The sequence below is a fragment of the Lathamus discolor genome, chromosome 3 (genome assembly GCF_037157495.1).
Source record: "Lathamus discolor isolate bLatDis1 chromosome 3, bLatDis1.hap1, whole genome shotgun sequence".
Taxonomy (NCBI): Eukaryota; Metazoa; Chordata; class Aves; order Psittaciformes; family Psittacidae; genus Lathamus; species Lathamus discolor.
In genome coordinates, this window is record NC_088886.1 from 25,946,960 (window position 1) to 25,968,757 (window position 21,798).

A 21,798-nucleotide genomic window follows, 5' to 3' on the forward strand; every position below is an offset into this window, starting at 1 on the left:
TTTCTGTTTATTTTGTTTAGCTCACAACCGGGTTTCTAAGTTTCCTCTTTAAGAATGAAATACACAACCCTTTAAAATGGACCTTAGAAAAAAGGAGAGAGGATACTTAACTGCATGTCTCGTGGCTAATAGCTTTCCTAAGGTACAGGATATAATGTTAGCCTTCAAGCAATCATAAATGTGGTTTTTGTACCATCATTCAGTTGTCCAGCAAAGCGTGTAAGTGCAGCAGTTGAATCGGCAGTGAAGGTAGATGGGAATTCTTCTGTAGGTTGACATTTTCTTAACTCTTGTGGTAGGTTTGGAGAGAGGTGGAAGAGCAGAGGCTTCCTGCAATGTGCTGGAAACTTTGGGTGGTTGCAGGAGAACATAGGGATAATACTGTCTTTCCTTGTGGTATTTGGGAAGGACTGTGCTGGCATTTGTAAGGATTTTTTGGGGGGAGTGAATGTGCTAGGTAGGGCTGTAATGATGCAGATGATTTTAAACACGCACTGGCAAAGCCCAGCTCAGGATGATGCCCTGACAGAAACCTGATTCTTTCCTTATTTCTCAGCAACACTGTTACCCTGGTGCTGCTGGTGGGCTCCTTTCATCTCTTCCATGGAGCATGTAACAACAAGCTGTAGCTATGTCTCTTCTTCCTCCTGGTGTGTTGGTTTCTGGTTTTGCCTTTTTTTTGTGTGTGTTTTGTTTTGTTTGTTTGTTTGTTTGTTTGTTTTTTGTGTTGGGGTTTGTGTGGTTTTGGTTGTTTTGTTTTGGTTCTTTGGGTTTTTTGGGGTTTTTTTTATCTAATTCAGTGTCTCTATGCCACAAATACAGTCCAAGGATGTGTCTGTTGCATGTATTATAAGGATGGAAAGCATGCTCTAAATATTTGTTGTTTGTTATCAGATTTGACTTCTGAAGCATTTAATTGCTACTTGAAGTTTCAGCTTTATTGTTTACATTAATTTGGCATCTTTAATAGTCTTTTAATTGGCTTTGATTGTGCTTCTAGTTAATGTGTACAGAAGTATTTTAAACACCGGCTTTGCTTAAGCATTGCTAACCACTCATTTTTAAACATAGTAGATTGTTTCCAAAGGAGCTCACATTACTATAGAGTATTAACAGATAAAGTGTTTGGTAATTAGTTTGAAATTAGCCCATGAATGTACTTTTAGGTGTTCTGTGATGGTAGCTGAAACTATTCTCTTGGTAGCGTTCATCTTGTAATCTATATCAGATCTTCACGAATTTGCAGACTGGCTACCAATCTGTCGCCACTCACAGCTCTATTCTAACAGTTACAAGTGTTACATTTGGGCAGATACCTTCAGCTCTCAAGAGGCCTGCTTTTCTGTAGCTGCTCCAAACCCAAGGCAGTTTTGCTTGCTGTTGGTCAGTTTAAATGTACATACAGGACAAACTGTATTCTCAGAAAACATTTGTATGTTGTTTTGGGGCTTATTTGTTAGTTTTCCAATTTAAACAAAAATACGTAGTTGGGGCTTTCACTGCTGATTCCACAAGTTCTCAGAAGATACTTAAAGGAAATGTTCTTTCTCTTAAATGGCTTTATGGATTGGAACTAGATGACCTTGAGGTCCTTTCCAACCCTAACTATTCTATGATCCTATGATTATATCATGTATTTATGGAGGAAACTCCCACCTTAAGCAGGCTTGCTGGTTATTTTTTTGAAACGGACTAGGGATCTGAATGCCCTTGTTGTTGTTTTCACACAGTTCAAACAAAACCATTCTACTTTGTATAAAGCTAGTGGTCACTGTAATACCCCAGAATCCTTCTGATGTTTATTTTGTGTATACGGACAATCTCCATATAATATTCAGCCACATAGATTGTAAAAAGTGTGTGGAATATGAGAGGGTCCTGTTCAAGTTTCTTCAGCTTTCTGTTATGGCAGTGTTTTATTGGCCAATTTATGTTAGTTGCTATTGTTTTTTCTTGGCTGTGTCACTTTCTATATGGCAAAACTAAGTATAAATGTCTGTCCTGGGTTCACTAGTAGCCGTTTTTCTCGTTCTTAGTAGGTGGTGCAAGCTCTGTGTTTTGACTTCCAGCCTGGGAACAGAGCTGATAACACCGATTGTTTTTAATTGTTGCTAAGTAATATTTATTCTGGCCAAGGACTTTGTGAGTCTCATGCTCTGCCAGGGACGAGGGGAGGACGGGAGGAAGCACACAGGACACCTGACCCAAGCTAGCCAAATAGGTATTCCATACCACAGTACGTCATGCCCAGGGAGGTAACTGGGAGTTACCCGGAAGGGCACGGGCACTCTTTGGGGGGGTCAAACTCGTTTAGCGGTGGTATTGTATTCTCTTCTCTTGTTATTTTCTCTTATCAATATTATCATTGGTGGTAGCAGCAGTGATTTGTGTTATACCTTAGTTGCTGGGCTGTTCTTATCTCAACCCGTGGGAGTTACATTCTCTCAACTCTCCTCCCCATCCCTCTGGGAGCGGGGAGGGGGTGGGGAGTAGAAACTGTGTGGCTGACTGGGTTTAAACCATGACAATTCTTTTTGGCGCCCAACATGGGGCGATACAGCAAAATAAGTCTTTGAGAAAGGGAGGAAAATAATCCAAATCCTGCTGAAAGCTGGTTTTGCCATAAAACGGAGTAAGGTCAAGGGGCCTGCACAGGAGATTCAATTTTTGGGAATACAATGGCGAGATGGACGTAGACAGATCCTCACAGATGTGATCAACAAGATAACAGCAATGTCTCCACCAATTAATAAGAAAGAAACACAAGCTTTCTTGGGTGCTGTGGGGTTCTGGAGAACGCACATCCCAAATTACAGTTCGATTGTAAGCCCTCTCTATCATGTGACCCGGAAGAAGAATGATTTTAAATGGGGTCCTGAGCAACAGCAAGCCTTTGAGCAAATTAAACGTGAGATAGTTCATGCAGTAGCCCTCGGACCAGTCCAGACTGGGCCAATGTAAAAAATGTACTGTACACCGCAGCTGGGGAAAATGGTCCTACCTGGAGCCTCTGGCGGAAAACTCCACGGGAGACTCGAAGTTGACCCCTCGGCTCTTGGAGTCAGGGATACAAAGGATCTGAGGCCAGCTATACCTCAACTGAGAAAGAGATACTGGCAGCCTATGAAGGGGTTCGAGCTGCTTCAGAAGTGATTGGCACTGAAGCACAGCTCCTCCTGGCACCCCTGTTGCCTGTGCTAGGCTGGATGTTCAAAGGCAGGGTCTTCTCTACACATCGTGCAACTGATGCTACATAGAGTAAACGGGCTACATTAATTACACAACGAGCTCGAATAGGAAATCCCAGTCATCCAGGCATTCTAAACGTCATCATGGACTGGCCAGAGGGCAAAGATTTTGGAATGTCACCAGAGGAGGAGGTGATGCATGCTGAAGAGGCCCCACCATATAACAAACTGTCAGAAAGTGAAAAACAATATGCCTTGTTTACTGATGGGTCCTGCCGTATTGTGGGAAAGCATCAGAGATGGAAGGCAGCTGTATGGAGTCCTTGACGACAAGTTGCAGAAACTGCTGAAGGAGAGGGCAAATCGAGTCAATTTGCCGAGGTGAAAGCCATCCAGCTGGCCCTAGACATTGCTGAACGAGAAAAGAGGCCAGTACTCTATCTCTATACTGACTCATGGATGGTGGCGAATGCCCTGTGGGGGTATTTGCAGCAATGGAAGCAAAGCAACTGGCAACGCAGAGGTAAACCCATCTGGGCTGCCGCACTGTGGCAAGATATCGCTGCCTGGGTGCAGAACCTGGTGGTGAAGGTACGCCATGTAGATGCACATGTACCCAAGAGTCAGGCCACTGAGAAACACCAGAACAACCAACAAGTGGATAAAGCTGCTAAGATTGAAGTGGCTCAGATGGACTGAGATTGGCAACATAAAGGTGAATAATTTTTGGCCCGGTGGGCCCATGACACTTCAGGCCATCAGGGCAGAGGTGCACCATATAGATGGGCCCGTGACCGAGGGGTGGACTTAACAATGGACACTATTGCCCAGGTTATTCATGAGTGTGAAACATGTGCTGCAATTAAACAAGCCAAATGATTAAAGCCTCTCTGGTATGGAGGACGATGGCTGAAGTACAAATATGGGGAGGCCTGGCAGATTGACTATATCACACTCCCACCAACCTGCCAAGGCAAGCGTCATGTGCCTACTATGGTGGAAGCAACCACCGGATGGCTGGAAACATATGCTGTGCCCAACTCCACTGCCTGGAACACTATCCTGGGCCTTGGGAAACCGATTTTGTGGTGACACGGCACCCCAGAGAGAGTTGAGTCAGACAATGGGACTCATTTCCGTAATAACCTTATAGACACTTGGGCCAAAGAGCATGGCATTGAGTGGGTATATCATGTCCCATACCATGCACCAGCTTCTGGGAAAATCGAACGGTACAATGGGATGTTAAAAACCACACTGAGAGCAATGGGTGGGGGAACTTTCAAGCATTAGGATACACACTTACCAAAGGCCACCTGGTTGGTCAACACCAGAGTATCTGCCAACAGAGCTGTCCCAGCCCAGTCAGAACTTTTACATATTGTAGAGGGGGACAAAGATCCTGTGGTGCACATGAAGAATTTGCTGGGGAAGACAGTCTGGGTTATTCCTGCTTCAGGTAACAGCAACCCACTCGTGGGATTGCTTTTGCTCAGGGACCCGGTAATACTTGGTGGGTAATGCGGGAAGATGGGGAAGTCCAATGTATACCTCAAGGGGATTTGATTTTTAGGGGAAAACAGCCAATGAACTTAATTGTGTGCTGTTGCCTGCTGTGTAATACTTCTATAGCCCATCAACTAGATATCTTCAGGTCACCAGTGACTGGCTCTGACTTCCCTCCAACCATCATCCCAACAGAGAATGAATTCTGATAGAACCAGACAAGTTCTGCAGTGAAGGAACGATCAGCATGATCATGCAACAATCCAACACTGCACACAGCCTTTCCTGCCCTGAAAGACTGTTAAAGGGATGGAATTTGACATTGTGGACCAAATGGACTCGACAGCATTATAGGGATTGGTCCATGCACTAAGAAATGATTTCTTTCTCTCTCTCTGTGTGTGTGTGTGTGTGTATGTATATATGTATGTAAGAGAGATGGTATATTGAAAATGTGGGATCTGAGCATGACGTGAATGGTTTGGTATAAAGGGTGGATACTGTCCTGCGTTCACCAGTAGCCGTTTTTCTCCTTCTTAGTAGCTGGTGCAGCACTGTGTTTTGACTTCCAGCCTGGGTTTAAACCACGACAATGTCCCTGATAGTGAGATAACCCTATAGTTAGAATAATTAGGGTTGGAAGAGATCTCCAGAGATCATCTAATACAATTTCCTGATAAAAGCAGGGTCAGTCGTATCAGGTTGTTCATGACCACATCTAGTTGATTATGACTGTCTCCAAGAGCAGACATCATACATCTTCTATGAAGTGACCTCTTATTAGTGATCTGTTTGCTGTGGCTTTATCCTGTCAGTATAGAATTAGTTTCCCCTACGAATATTGCTGCCCGACACTTAGGATTTTTTTCTGTGTGTCCATATGTCTTCAGTCATGGCACATACTTTCTCATTTTGTTCTTAGCAGCTCATGTTATGTTATGTTTCTTTATGTGTGGCTCATGCTATGAGTCCACAGCACAATCTCCTAAAGATTTTAAATGGGGCTTTAATGACTGTAAGAGATTGTGACGGATACCAAATCACATCTTACCTCTTGACGGCTGTAAGGCTGACAACTTGAACCTTGCATGTTGGAGGTGAGTGAGCTGCACTTCAGAAGCTCTGTGTTTTGATTGCAACTCTGAATATGAATTAGTGAGCTTGACTTTGTTGTTAGCATTGCTGTTAGCTGATTGTGTCAAGAGAAGATGACTTTACACATGGCTAGTAGAATACTGAATTCAATTTACAAATACAAAGAAGTTAAAACCTTCCCAGTAAGGGATGTTGTGACATTGAACTTGATATTGGGAAGACAAGGACTGATAGCTGAATGAACTAAAAACACTTTAGTAAGACATTCCTCTCTCAAGTTTATCCCCTTTTGAGATCAGTATATAATTACCGTGAGTTCAATATAAACTTGCTGAGAGACAGTTTGAGGAGAGGTGGCAATATAAGTGAACAAGCAGAAGAGGATGGGGAGGCACAGACAAATGCAGTGACATACTTGTTCAGGATCATCGAGCAGTTAATTTCAGAGCTGGGAACAAAGTGAGCTCCAGGCCAGAACCTGATTCAGCTGTCTCCCAGGGATTTTGAGATCCAGAGATGAAAAAAACTTCAGAAAAGAGCTAATACTAAAAGCACTAGATTGCTTTACATCCAGTTGTAATCTAGAGCAACTAGTGTTAGAGTACAGTCTGAGCCGCCAGTGAACTGCAGTGAAGATAAATTATTTCATAGAATCATAGAATCCTAGAATAGTTAGGGTTGGAAAGGACCTCAAGATCATCTAGTTCCAAGCCCCTGCCATGGGCAGGGACACCTCACACTAAACCATCCCACACAAGGCTTCATCCAACATGGCCTTGAACACTGCCAGGGATGGAGCACTCACAACCCCCCTGGGCAACTGATAATGTCTATCCAGAAATGTTTGAGTTATTTTCAAATCAAGCACTTAGCAAGAAAGTAAAAGCAGAAAGACGTTATATTTTAGAATGCTTTAATTGAATAAATTGAAATGAATGATTGAATTGAATACTTTGTCAAAACATGCAGTTTGTCCTTAATACTAGTTAAAGTATCAGAGAGTAAAATGTAAAACTCTAATCCTGTTACGTTTCCAAGTAACTGCACTATGATACCTATTTTTAAAAGAACTAATCCCTTGGAGGGTGGGGGAGGGGTAGTAAGGAATGGTTGAAGGTGCTGTTGAACTTGGCATAGCAAATAGAGGTCAAACACTGTTTTAAGTCTAAATATTTATCTTGTAAAACTTGGAACAAGGATAATTTGATTTCTAAGAATATAATACTGTCTAACTTTTTTTTTTTCCAAAGAACCTAGTGCAGTTTTTATCTGTAAGTGTTTTTGTGTGTGTGTGTGTGTGTGTGTGTGTGTGTGTCTGGTTGTGGGGTTCTTTTGGTTTTGTGGTTGTTGTTTTTTGTTTTTTTTTTGTTTGGGTTTTGTTTTTTTTTTATTTTGTGGGTTTTAGTTTGGTTTTTGTTTTTTTTTTTTTTTGGTTGGGTTTTTGGTTGGGGTTTTTGTTTGTTTTGGGTTTTTTTTTTTGTTGTTTGGTTTTTTTTTTCATGAAAATAACTGTTTTGAGCTCAGTATCAGTGTCCTGTTTTTGGCTGGGATAGACTTAGTTTTCTTCCCAGTAGCTGGTGCAGTGCTGTGTTTTGGATTTAGTCTGAGAACAATGCTGATAACATACTGATGTTTTAGTTGTTGCTAAGTAATGCTTACCCCAATCAAGGGCTTTTCAGTCTCTCATGCTCTGCCAGGGAGGAGGGACATGGGAAGCTGGGAGGAAGCAGAGACAGGACACCTGACCCAAACTAGCCAAAGTGGTATTCCATACCACAGCGTGTCACTCCCAGTATATAAACTGGGGGCAGTTACCCGGAACAGGCTGATTGCTTCTTGGGGATGAGCAAGAAGCAATGGTTAGAAGGTGGTGAGCAATGGTGTTGGCTATCATATTGTTTGTTGGGGTTTTTTTGTTTGTTTTATTTCTCTCTTTGTTACTTCCCTTTTCATTGTTATCATTATTAGTAGTATTAGTATGGTATTATACCTTAATTTTTAAACTGTTCTTAACTCAACCTACAGGTTTTAGCTTTTTTCCAGTTCTTTTCCCTATCCCACTGTGGGGGGTGAGCTTGTAGCTGCGTGGTATAGCTATGGTTATCTCTTCCAGCTGCTTGGTGCCATTCCACCATTTCTCTGATCTCAAGGTGTGCTAACACAACCACGCATACAGTTGCTTTTTAGCCTTTGCCTGGGCTAAAATAGGCACTGAAAAGTGTTTTGGAGGATAATTCAGGTTGTGAGTGGTCTCTGATAGCATCTGGTAGAAAGTCCTGGCTCCCTGGTTAAAGTAGGGCCGCTGTCAAGGTTAGTTCTAAGCTAGAGCTCAGGAAATCTCAAAATTTCACAAGTGGCAAATAAGTCTGAGTGATTATACGTCGATGAATTTCAGGGTGGTTTAAACCTCTGAAATAGTAAAGTAGGGAAGAGCAGGAGCAGTGACATGCTGCTGCTGAGCTCCTCCTTTGGCTGCCTTGTAGCCAGAGCAGCCAGCCTGTCTGCAGCTCTGAGTGGGCTGAAGTGTACATCTTGCCAGCTGGAATTTTTATTTTCTGGCCAGTTTCAGGAATGGGATACCCAAATGCTCAGCCTGCTGTGACTCATGACTATATTTGAGCAATTAATCAAGTGTGTTCCAGTATAAGAGCTTGTAAAGTGGATGTGGTGTGGCAAGTGCAAATGTTGCTCTGCTGGAGGGTTTTTTTTAAGTGTGTTGGAAGGACTTGCTAGCAAAAATTCCCCAGTCGGTAAGTAGGCAGATCAGAGCGGCTTTTCTGGTGGGGTCTTTCATACTGTTATTTTCTTCTGTAACTGTCTCTGTTTTCCAGTGCTTCAGGAACAGGGTCTATTTTGTTACATTCTTAAACCTCAGCTACTTGTCTTCAAATTTGTTTTACAAAATAGTCTGCAGATGGATGAGCACAAGGAGCAAGATTGCATAAGCCTGTTTTCCAAGGAAATCCAAGTTAAATAGCAAGATTTTCAAATGAAGTTATGTGGTGCTTTTTACTGAAGCTGGTAGGCTCATCTTCCAGCTCTAGTTAGGAGGCTATTCTGCTTGTGGATAAAGTTTGGTTATATAAAGTTGATCAAAAGTTTCTGAAGCTCCTTAAAAGCAGTACAGGCGAGTTTTGTTTGGCTTTGATATTCTGGCAACGTGGAGAACTCGGAAACATTCTGGGTACAAAGAAATCAAAATTTACATGTTCTGATAATCTTTAGCTATCTACCTGTCTCATCTTCCAGTTTTCTTCTATAAAAAACACTAAACAACTAGGCAAGTTTTATGACTAGATACTGAATGTTAGCTTGCTTCCTTTTTTTCAGATGCTGTTTGGAACTCGGGAGTGACAAAGAATCAAACCTGAAGAGATTCATAGCGTTTCTGGCTCTCAGATCTGTAATATATTCTTTTGGTTATATCAGTCAGCTCTTGCTTTGATAGTGACAGATGTGTGTACTCTGCAATTATTAAGTTTGTCCTTCAGAGTTTTACTGTGCCTTGAAGACTGAGTCAGTCTGAAGGATTGCAGGTTTCCTTAGAATACTGTCCTCTGGCTATATCATAAATCACAACAACTAGGACTTGTTAATGACTCTGAGAGAAAGGTGTTTGATCTGCATACAGGAATGTGGCTTCTCCCCCTTATATCACCCTGTCGTGTGGCTGGTTGCTCTCCTCTTATATCCAGAGGGTATATACAAGTCATAAAGGTAAAAATTGATAAGAGTTAAAAAGTTGTGGTGTGTGTTAGAAGATTTTTCAAAAACCTAATGATGAGAAAAGGCTCACAGGGGGTACCTGACTTCACATTGTTCTTAGTTGCTGGCATGTGTGACCTGTGAAGAAGAGATCTGGTCATCTTTGTTTAGGAAATGGAAAAGATCTGATCAACATGTTTGAACTGACCATGTTTCCACTGGTGCTCAGATTTTGACTTTGGACATACTAGAGGCAGAGGAAGTGTTTACTAGTGATGAAGGGGATTGTGTGATTCTGTCCAGCTTTAAGGCCAGGGTTTTCTTCCTTAAAAAATTTCAAGCGGTATTACTGCAGACCTTAGGGTGAGAATGAAGGACTTGGCATCTCAGATTAGAAGCCTGTAGAATAAAGTTGATCAATTATTTATCATGACACTTGTACCATGTCTTCTGCAGCGTAGCCCCAAGCTTGTAGGCAAGGTTGCAATATCAATGATAGTGTTAATACACTTGTTCTACAGATTGATAGGTTTGCTGACAGTCTGGCACCTGGAGAGCTGCTTTTTTCTGTTAGCAAATGTGGGCCTGCAAGTTTAGGCAAGAAGTTACTTGTTCATGTGATGATCTCTACTATGGGGCCGCTTAGATGAGCTCTTTACTGTGATAGAGCTGCATAACGTTTGGAGCAGGCTTTTCTGTTAAGGCAGGTTGGTTTTCTGTTAAGGCAGGTTGGATTTAATGGGACTTAGTTGTCTTTGCTGCAGTCTTGACTGTATGTTTCAACAGATTTTGGGAAAAGTGTGAATGATCAGCAGCCTCACACATTTCTTTTAGTAGTTGGAATGATAGTTAATTAAATGTGTCAGCTTTTAAAACACTCAAGAGCAGTATCCAGTGTGGACACAGAATAATAATGTTGGGCCTCTGTTACAACAATTGACTGTCAAAAACACATAATAAAAATCCTTATCCCAGAGGATTTAACTTCCTATATGCCTGGAATTACCTTAAATAATAGTGGAAATTAGAACACAGAAATACTGTTTCCTTTATTTGCCATTAGTATGCTTTTCAGTGCTGTTTCTTTACTGAGATTTGTCACTTAATACCATAATTAAATTCATACCTCTGAATAATTTAAATAAAATGCCCTAAATCCTGACAGGACAGCCCAATGCCTGGCCAGACTGGGAGCTGACAGTCTGCAGCTGGGTTGTGATGGCCTGTCACTTTTAATGGGGAGGTGAGATCTTATTTTTCTGATCCATACAGAGGAACATGTTTCTTGTGGCAAGTAAACTGCATTTTTAGGGCACAATATTTATATAGTAAAAATTGGAGTTGACAGTCTGTCATCTCCTAATTATTTCTTTTGACACATCTTCAGACCCTGGTTGCTTGTTAGACACAATAGTGGACTTGGCTACTTTGTCAGGCTGTTCTTTTTTTTTGCCCTCTCCTTTTTTCATAAGGTGAGAAAACCGTAGTTTCTGTGCCTGGGTAAAAGTAGATACAATAATCTTTGCTGCACTGTTTCTATTGCTTTTCCCTCAACAATTAATTAAAGCTTATAAAGCAACCTTGTTCTCCAGAGAGTTTGACCCTTTTCCTATAGAACTTGATGAATTGGAAAGGGGATTATAATGTACCTGGCAGATGCCAGTAGATTCTGCATTTGGCTGCTGATCTGGATGGTCTGGAAATACAAACCTAGGTTAATTAAAAAAAAAAAAACAAAACAAACAAAAACCTTATAAAAAGAGAGAAACCACTCTGATTTTTCCGCCTAGTAGAAATGTCTGCAGCTACAGTCTTGCTTCTTACATGGTTACATTTATTCTTTAAACATACCACACAGTGTGGGGTAAGTTTTCCTGCCTCAAGGGAAAGATGGAGATGACTGTCCCCTCTCCTCTCCCTGTGAGCAAATTCTGCAGCAGTGGTTGTGGAGTGTATCAGTTGTCTGTTGAGTGCAGTTATTTCTGTCCCTGTCTATTTCCAGAAGTATCTGTCTACCACTACTGATACAAAAAAATGATACAAAAAAACCCCTGATAATGTGCGTCTGATTTGGGTTGCTGAAACTTAAAAACTTCTCACCACCGCCATCCTCCCCCACCTCCCCAGGTCATTGCGAATCAGGTGCACATCAACTGAAGCCCAGCAGGACTGTGCAGTAAAATTGGAGCTCTTGATTGAAATTACCCAGTGACTAGGTTTTACTTGACCTTTAGAATTTTCTAAAATTCTGATTGGAAACCCCTGATGATGTATTTTCAGGAGGAAAAACAAAAGCATTATAGCATGCTTTCAGTGAACATGTTTAGCTAGTTCTCTGTGTATAATTTTGACCTTCCACTCGGTTAGGAAGCAGACCCTGTTTGACCCACACGCACGTTTGTAAGTGGATGTTTTATGAATGTTTTCCACATCAGGTGGCATTTGCAGCTTTCACATCACACAGCCAAATTTTACTGCCTTCAGTTCTGTGTCACTTTTGTTTAACAGCCTTAATTGATTTTTTTGCAAAGCATTCATGGCTGACTGACTCCCTCTAATTTTTCTGGAGTGCTACGGAGCACGAGGTTAGCCATCTGTAACAAAGTGGAGCCTGGTACTTGGATGAACAAGGGTTCCTCCTGTGTTTCTGCTTTGTTGGCACAGACTCCTGTGACTCTGGACTTGCCAGAGAAGCCTGCTCAAGAGAGCTGGCTCCTGTAGCCCAGTGTACGTGAGTGTGCAACTTGTTTCTCTCTTTCTTCCCAGCCATGTCTCAAGCCGTGCAGACGAATGGGACGCAACCTTTAAGCAAAACGTGGGAGCTCAGTTTGTATGAATTGCAAAGAACGCCTCAGGTAATATGTGCTAAAGAGCTGGCCTTTATGGCAGGGCTTTTAAACATACTTTTTAGAACTTGTTAAGGAGTGTTAACTTCCTATTCTAAATTATATCTTATTTGAAACCAAAATCCTTCAGAAAACAAAAGCTCTCTCATGATATTAAAACCAACCAATCAACCAAAAAAAAAAAAAAGTTGTTGGGTTTTTTTTTTAGCTCTCTTTAGCAGCATGTGTTTGTGCACGTAATGTGGTTGTGTTTGTCTTGGGTTTTTTTATTTTTTTACTGTGTTTCTCTTTAAAGAAATAGGAAAGCATGCAGTCTTTCTGAAAAAGCTACTAAATTCCATTAAAGAACTTGTACTTTATTTTACATTAGGAAGCAATCACTGATGGCTTGGAAATAGTTGTGTCACCCAGGAGCCTGCACAGTGAACTGATGTGTCCCATCTGCTTGGATATGTTAAAAAACACCATGACAACAAAAGAATGTTTGCATCGCTTCTGTGCTGACTGTATCATTACAGCCCTCAGGAGTGGGTATGTAAATATCATTACAAGGAAAAGGGATTTCACTTTAGATGAAAATGTGATCAAGGAAATCCATCAAGTCCTGGGTGTTGATGTGGAACAGTTACGTGCCTGTGCCCTGCAAGTTTCTGAATGTGTAGCACACCTTCCATATTTCATTCTTGTGTGTTCAGCTATCTGTGGCAGACCAGATCTGTTTGTTTCCTCATGTGAAAAATCATCCTATAACTTTCTTTCAAGGAGTTAAAAACCTCTTTTATATTTTTTTCTTTTCTTTTTCTTTTTTTTTTTTTTTTTTAAGATTCAATAATGGCAAAACAAAAAATTACACATTACTTTCAAAAATCAGTCCCATTTCCCTTCTTCTTCCTTTTCCTAATAATAAATTGCAAATCATGTGTCCTTTCAACTGTGTTCCTGCTTCCAAACTTTAGTACTGAAACAACTTATGATAAAGTAAAAATAATTTTTATTGTATTCTTCAGTTACAAGTTCACATTTCCCCAAAAGCAGTGGAATTCTGAGGTAACCAGCAGTAACTAAGTCAGTGATGCATCTATTCTTGATAATGGGAATTACTTGTGTTTGCACTTAATTTGCTGTGCCTCTTAAATTCTGGTGAGTAATGAGCAAAAATACATTAGAGAGAAACAAGAAAGTAATGATACCAATGTTTCAGCATTCAGGCCTCTCCCTTTAACAGGAAAAACATTGTGTGAACCTGGCATTTTAGTTAAATGGGAACAAAATGTTAGGAAGGAGAAGACTCTCCTAGTTTTCACAGTAGTTAGTGCTTGAACTACAGAATAGGTTCCTTAATCTTTCTTTTGTCCTGTAAGTGATAGAAAGATTATGCCTTAATAAAATTTCCACTAGACATGCATTTTTTCTAGGTGAAAATCCAGTCACAGGGTTAACGGAAGAACTGGTTTGCAGAGTGGAACTTTTGAACTCTTAAATATAGTTCGTTTAAACATACTTTAAAAACAAAACAAACAAACCCCCCCAAAAGCAGAGAGATGTGTTTGGGGTTTTTGTTTAAATATCTATCTGTAACTACCTGATCTGTCAAAAGATAGAAGGCCTATTCCAGATTGACTATAAATGTTCAGTGTTAGTGGGCACTTTGACTAAGAATTGCAATGTCAGGACAGACTTGTTCTTGCTGGAGAGTTAGTATTGTTTTCTTCCTTCTTGTTCATGTCCAGCAACAAAGAATGTCCCACGTGTCGTAAAAAGCTAGTTTCAAAAAGGTCATTGAGACCAGATCCCAATTTTGATGCTCTCATCAGTAAAATTTATCCAAGCCGAGATGAATATGAAGCTCATCAGGAGAGAGTGCTAGCAAGAATCAGCAAGCACAATAACCAGCAAGCTTTAAGTCACAGCATTGAGGAAGGATTAAAGATTCAAGCTATGAACAGGTATGTAGTCCATGTGATTTGTCCATGTGTAGCCTTGTTTACCTTAACACTAAAAATACTGTCTGTCCTCACTCCCTGTATAGCTTGAGATTTCTCTCCTCTGAAGTCTGCCTAAATAGTTTGTAACCTTTTATCTACTGATAGAAACCTTTGTATTACGCCCTGCAACTTCTGTGGCAGCCTGATGTAGACAGATTTCATTTTAGCTTTACCAAATTATGGCTATTGTGTTTTAGATAATAAACTGTAATACAATTAATCCTGTTCCAACATATTACCATTACATACAAATAAGTGCACATAACACCAGAACTTATGTTTTAGTTCTGACTTAATTCACAAGGCTGGGATATGTGTTTTTCACACAGTAGTGAAATTTTGGGTGTGTATTTAAATCTAAGTGAGCCAACTGGGAAGGAGGCCCCAGATGTTATGTTGTGGTGAAGCATAGTGTCATTTGTATTTTTAATCACATACGGATTCATATTTAGGTGAAAATAAGGGTCTGAAATTGGCTGAAAAATAAAAATAACCATATGAAGTTAAAAATTATCTTAAAGCATGTCTAAACCCATGTCTATAACATGTCTAAAAGATGTTTGAGGGATAGGAAAAAATCTATAATCTTGTCTATGAGTTTGGGGTTTTTGTTTTTTGTTTTTCTTTTTAGTAAGAATGGATTTATTTTTTTGTTTAGACTTTGTATATCTCTGAAGCTTGTGTGTACATTGCATTGGCTTAGTGTTTATTTTGACCTATTTCTGATTAGGTTGCAGAGGGGCAAGAAACAACAGATTGAGAATGGTAGTGGTGCAGAAGATAACGGTGACAGTTCACACTGTAGCAATGCCTCAACACACAGCAATCAGGAAGCGGGGCCTAGTAATAAGAGAACCAAAACATCAGATGACTCTGGGCTAGAACTGGACAATAACAACACAACTGTGGCAATAGACCCTGTAATGGATGGTGCTAGTGAAATTGAATTAGTCTTCAGGCCTCATCCGACCCTCATGGAGAATGATGACAGTGCACAGACAAGGTAAATGTCTTCTATTCCTCTTCATGAATGCTGCTGTTATTTTCTGGTGATTTTGTTTTCTATCACTTCTTGGGGCTTTTAAAAATCAATTTACTTTTGGTCATACCACATGCTGTTTAACTATGTTTAACTAAGAGAACCAGACGGTTCTCTTATAGTAGGTAGACGGTACTGCTCAACGATTATCAAAAATACAGTAACAATCTGGTTTAAGCTTTTGTTTGCAAATAAAGACGTTTTTAAGAGTTTCTTGTGTTGCAGTTCACAGTAGGTACTAGGATGATGGTATCAGCCCCTTTCTACTTATTCTGAGATTCTTTGGGAATAAACAAACTGTCCATGTCAGCAGTTTTCAGAGCAGCTTTGTGTCAGCAGGATTTGTGGTTTTGTAGGCTGGAAGCTTTTCCTGGCTTTTTTTTTTTTTTTTTTTTTGTGTGATCCAGTCCAAATACAGACTGCAAATTTTGGATCACAGTAATGAGCAGTCTCATATTTTCCTCAGGTCCCTTCCTGGCTTCCTGTCATGATGAAATGTATCTCTGTAGTATCTTTAAATGTATTATAAGCCTCAGCCACCTTTTCTTTTTGGTTTGGAATTGCAAGGGAATTCTTGGGGTTGGGCTGAAAGGCAAAAAGAAAGCCAAGCTTCTGGAAGAGGCCTCTACAGCATTTGTGTCAGCCTTTAATTCTTGAATAAAGACTTGAAGTGAGAGCAGATTGTGAGACAAGTAACTTTAAGAGCAGAGGTGCAGAGAGTGTCTCATGTATAGCTCTGGCACTGCACATGTAAAGCTCTGGCTTTCTGTCCAGACACTTCAGACTGTATCTATGATCAGATTTCAGCAGTTGTAAGTAGTTCTCAAAACCCCTTGAGAACCTGTTATAAGGTTTTTCATTTTGAGCAGATGACAGGGCAGTGTTGTCTTCTCTCTACAAAAGAGCGGGAGGGCCTGTGGGAGAAGTGTCAAAAAGATGCAAGGGCACTTAGGAGCAATTTAATTTGGTAAGCTGCTTGCAAGTCAGGGGTGAAAGCAATTATAATTCTTTTTGTGAACTGTCTTTAAAGGCCTTTCACACTTGATGCGTAATATCTGGGGGGTGTTCCAGCTGTCTTGTTCCCATACCTGCAACTCAAATGTCTGATTATCTTTGTGGTTGTTGTGACAGATACATCAAGACCTCAGGCAATGCCACTGTTGATCACTTGTCCAAGTACCTAGCAGTAAGATTGGCTTTGGAGGAGCTTCGTAGCAAAGGAGAATCAAACCAGATGAACCTTGACACAGCCAGTGAGAAGCAGTATACCATTTACATTGCCACTGCCAATGGGCAGTTCACTGTGAGTATAACTTGTGTCTAAGGGTAACACTGAGCATCAGTACATCTTTGATATAGATCTCATTAAAATCCACTCAGCTGGACTTTTCTGTGGTTGGCTTAGGTGTAAAATTCATAGCAGTAGATTGTTTATTAGAGACACAGATAAATTGCTTTTTAAGAAAAAGTATACAGCAAAAGATTTGGTAGTAGAAAAGGAGGCATATAAATTACTTTCGGAAAATGCGGTGATGACAGCAACTACAAGCTGACTTATGCTATTATTTGACAGTTAAAATTTAAGAGAAAAAATATTACTTCTTCTGAGAATCTTGTTTCAAGAGCAGATAGCTCTAGCACTAGGAAGCATCTATTTTAAGGTGGCATTTCTCCACTTCCATGTAGGCTTCCACAGTTCCACTATGAAACAGCTGAGTATGCTTAGGGAAGAACCACTCCTGTCAGTTGCTGACTTCAGAATATAGATACAAGGCAATATCTCAATTAGATTGATCTCTGAGCCTGGGCATTTATCTGAATAAAGTAAGTAATATGATTAATCATAAAATTGTACCATAGCATGGTTTGGGTTGGAAGGGGCCTTAAAGATCATCTAATTCCAACTCCCCTCGTTGCTCAAGGCCCCATCCAACCTACTGCTGAACATTTCCAGGGATGAGGCAGCCACAGTTTCTCTGGGCAACCTGTTCCAGTGCTTCACCACCCTCACAAAAAAGAACTTCTTCCTAATACCTGATCTAAATCTACTCTTTCAGTTTTAAGCTATTACCCCTTGTCTTTAACTAGTTGTTCTTATAAAAAGTCCTTCTTCAGACTGCAGGCCCCCTATAGGTACTTGGAAGGCTGCCGTAAGGTCTCCCTGGAGCCTTCTCCAGGCTGAACAACTCCATCAGTCTTTCTCCATAGTAAAGGTGATCCAGTCCTCTGAGCATCTTTGTGGCCCTCCTCTGGACTCACTCAAGCAGGTCCACATCCTTTTTATGTTGGGGGCCCCAGGGCTGAACACAGTACTGCAGGTGGGGTCTCACAGGAGTGGAACAGAAGGGGAGCATCACTTCCCTTGACCTGCTGGTCACACTCCTTTTGATGCAGCCAAGCACAGGGTTGGCTTTCTGGATGGCATCCCTATTCTTCCATCATGTTGACTGCACCAGAGTCTGGTGTCATCAGCAAACTTGCTGAGGGTGCACTCAACCCCACTGTCCATGTCACCAACAAAGACATTAAACAGTGCCAGTCCCAATACCAACCCCTGAGGAATGCCACTTGTCACTCATCTCCACCCAGATATCGAGCAACCTTTGAGTGCAACTGCAACTCTTGGGTGTGACCATCCAGCCAATTCCTTATCCACTGAGTGGTCCATCCATCACATCCATGCCTCTCCAGTTTAGAGACAAGGATGTTGCGTGGGACAGTGTCAAGATGCTTTGCACAAGTCCAAGCAGATGATGTCAGTTCCTATTCCCTTATCCACCAATGCTGTCACCCTGTCATAAAAGGACGCCAAACTTGTCAGACATGATTTGCCCTTGATAAGGCCATGTTGGCTGTCACCAATTACCTCATTATTTTCCATGTGCCTTAGCATAATTTCCAGGAGGAACTGCTCCATGATTTTGCCAGGCACTGAGATGAGACTTGACTGGTTTGTAGCTCCCTGGATCTTACTTTTCTCCCCTTTTAAAAATGGGGGTTATGTTTGCCCTTTCCCAGTCATAGAATCATAGAATAGTTAGGGTTGGAAAGGACCTCAAGATCATCTAGTTCCAACCCCCCTGCCATGGACAGGGACACCTCACACTAAACCATCCCACACAAGGCTTCATCCAACCTGGCCTTGAACACCGCCAGGGATGGAGCACTCACAACCTCCCTGGGCAACCGATTCCAGTGTCAGTGGGATCTTCACCAGACTGCCATGACTTCTCAAATATAAGGGAAAAGTGACTTGGCAACTTCATCCACCAGTTCCCTCAGGACTCGCACATGCATTTCATAAGGTACCATGGACTTGTGTACCTTTAAGTTCCTTAGACAATCAGACCTGATGTTCTCCTACAGCAGGCAGTTTTTCATTCTCCCAGTCCCTACCTTTGCCTTCTGTGACTTGGGCAGTGTGGCTGGAGCTCTTGCTCATGACGACCAAAGCAAAAAAATTATTAAATATATCGGCCTTCCCCATGTCCCAGGTAACCAGTCAGAAATAAGCAGACGCTTTGCATTAAGAGTCTATTTCAAACATGACTACAGGTTGTCCCTTAGACAAAAGCAGAGATGCTTCTGGTGTAAACATGATCTACTAGTCCCCTGTTTGCAGAGAGAGGAAAGAGAAAAACTGAAGTTTACTTACAACTGTATTCACTTTGCAAAAACATTCTTGGGTGCTGTTTTAGTGAGATCAGCAGGAGCTCACAACAGCTTGCATTGCTGCTTTTTGACACCTGGTGTTTAGCTAATAACTTCTGCCACATTATTGGTGACTCCCTTAAACTGGCACAATCCTCTAATTTAAACAGTCTGTTCCTAGAGCACTAGCTTTGCAAACCATCAGACATTTCATTTCTCTTTTGATGTTCTCTTCTAGGTATTAAATGGGTCCTTTTCCTTGGAACTGGTCAGTGAGAAGTACTGGAAAGTGAACAAACCCATGGAACTGTACTATGCACCAACAAAGGAACATAAATAAGCTGTGCTGGAAAACTGAAATGGGACTAACTCTTTTTATAGCTATGACTTCTTTAATATTAAAAGAAGGCACCCCCATTACATCCATGGACAATACACGTGATGCCTTCAGGCTCTCAGTATACTTATTAATATGATTAGACAGTATTCTGGGTTGTATTTAATTTAGTCTTTGTTTTGAACTTTTGGTTTTTCCCTAGGAGACTAAATGACCTTCTGCAGTGCATTCCAGTGTTTGACATGCTTTTTTGTTCCTAATGCATGATAACTGAGTGTTCCAGTTTGGAATGTCTTATTTTGTCCAGGTAAATCTGGATTGCTAATACATTTGACACAGTTATAGTAGCCTCTGTGAAGTATTGAGCATTGGATGGCTAAGTAAGTCTATTCAATAGTAACATATACAAAGGAATGTGTTAAATGCTGTACTTTGCTAATGGTTATCCATATAAAAGATTGGGAAAGGGTTTCTGATATTCTTGCAGCTAGAAGTCATCCAATTAGTCATTTTCTTGTGAACAGAGATGTAGTGAGAAAACTGACACTTTAAAACCTTGCTGTTTACTGTGCCTAATACTGCAGTGCAAGGTGATTCATGAGATTGAAATATCCATTAAAAAGCAAGCCAGTCAAAAAAAACCAAACCCCAAACAAGCCAAACCCATAACTTTCCCATGTAGAACATGCCAATCTTGATGCACACTGCAGCTTCCCATGTGGTCTATGTTGTAGTGTCCTCACAAGCCTAATTGAAGAAAATCTGGAAGTTTTACAGCCCTACTATGTTCCCTATAATAACAGATTTTTATTGTGAATGTATTAGAATGTTCTGTAAAGAACTGTTCTGTAAAGTCTGTTTTTTTTAAAAAAGCAAATGGCCCAAATTCCAGCACATGGGCATAATGCAACATCAAAATGCTTTGCTTTATGGAATTTGTGCCACCCCACCACCCCATCTGTGGGCTTATCTGGACTTCAGTTTGAGCAGGGAGGACATAAGCTGCTTGAGGTTTGTTTTCTTTTACTTTTTTCTTTAGCATTCCATTTTAAGGGAAAATATGTTACTGTGAATTTCCTTTGCTCTAAGACTTGCTGATGAATCCTGCACACGTTTGCACCTGAAGCTAGAAGCAAGAGAAGTTGCTATGATAGGTGAGAAGTAATGTATTTTAAACCATATGGTATTGCTCCTTCTTCTTGCCTGTAATTCCGACTGGTTTTGGCATGTGGTACGTAAAGAAGGAAGTACCCTTCCATGGCTTGTGCCTTTCAAGCCTAGCACTTGTAAATATGCATCCATTCTGACTGCTGCTTCATATCAGCTGTATCCCAATGTGAAAACTGCACATACTCCTTTGAGTAACTTTTTTCTCTTACTGGAAAGACTTTGTTTTTTTTTTTTTTGTGACAGGAAATGGAAGTTTTCAGGCCCCAGAACACAGAGGGGGCAGTTTTTAAGGAACTACATTGTTCATGAATTTCTGGTGAAATGTTGCATTGTGTAGACTAGTAGTGCATGTCCACTAAATATAATCATCTGGGGGGGGGGGAGGGGGGGTGGAAGGGAGCAGTGATTATAAATGCTTTAAAATATATGGGGAATCTTCTAGATTAGTTGCAGCATACCTTCCCATTGTGATAGCTAAGGTAATGTTCAGTCCCTTAAGCAAGAGAGATGTTTGTGAAACTGAGCAGTCTGTCTAGGAGGTGTCTGTCACTTTGTCCCCAGTTCTTTAAAAAGTGTGGGAGAATGTGAAGCTTTTATTTTCATGTTGTAGTGAATTTATTGAATATTTATGTTCTTTAAATATTTTATATATATATATATATATATATATAATGTAGTTGTTTGATTAAACGATTGATTGCACTGTGGCTCTTTACTCCTATAAACCTTTGTTTTCAAGACAACTTTACCCTTCCACTTTTTAAAGCCATTTTAAGAACATAATGTGTGCTAGGTACATGTAAGCCTAATAATTCCAGTATTCAAGTAGTCACACTGAAATTGTTAAACTGACAATAAAAGAAAAAATGTCAACAACCTGTTGGAGATTCCAGTGCTGCTTCCTCCTACAGTTTATGAAAGAAACCCTTTGGACAATTCTTGCTTGTTGGTTAGTGCTGCTGTGTTTGTGATTGTCCAAAAGAAAGAGACCAGCTGACTTCTACTAGTGTCAATCTGAGTCTGGCCACCAGCACAGTTAAGTCCATTGAAATCAGCTAAGCTCCCATGCACGTTGCATGCCATGAATGAGAAATGCGAATCTGTATAAAAGGTAGCTGCTTTACCACTTACCAGTCATAGGCGCTGCTGTTTTAATCGTATTCTGTACCATGAAAAATATGATGAAGGATTTTCACAGCAGTCGGGTTAAACCCAGCAGCTTTGGTTGCATTTAACTGTGTATTAAGCAGCTTCAAGAGAAACAGTGTAGTATAAC

General features: G+C 40.7%; 1 protein-coding gene across 4 annotated transcripts in view; it reads left to right on the forward strand.

The window, feature by feature from the left end:
- Positions 1-21,398, forward strand: part of RNF2 (ring finger protein 2) — a 29,343-nt gene extending 7,945 nt beyond the window's left edge. For 3 of the 4 annotated variants that reach the window (XM_065674215.1, XM_065674212.1, XM_065674211.1), the window contains 6 exons: positions 12,261-12,349; positions 12,711-12,871; positions 14,071-14,286; positions 15,056-15,328; positions 16,496-16,667; positions 19,254-21,398. In XM_065674215.1, the coding sequence (XP_065530287.1) occupies positions 12,263-12,349; positions 12,711-12,871; positions 14,071-14,286; positions 15,056-15,328; positions 16,496-16,667; positions 19,254-19,355 (1,011 nt within the window). In that variant the 5' untranslated portion in view covers positions 12,261-12,262 and the 3' untranslated portion in view covers positions 19,356-21,398. Of the gene's footprint in view, positions 1-9,119; positions 9,193-12,260; positions 12,350-12,710; positions 12,872-14,070; positions 14,287-15,055; positions 15,329-16,495; positions 16,668-19,253 lie in introns of all 4 variants that reach the window. The other variant, XM_065674214.1, reaches the window with a different exon arrangement.
- Positions 21,399-21,798: the final 400 nt, after the last annotated feature.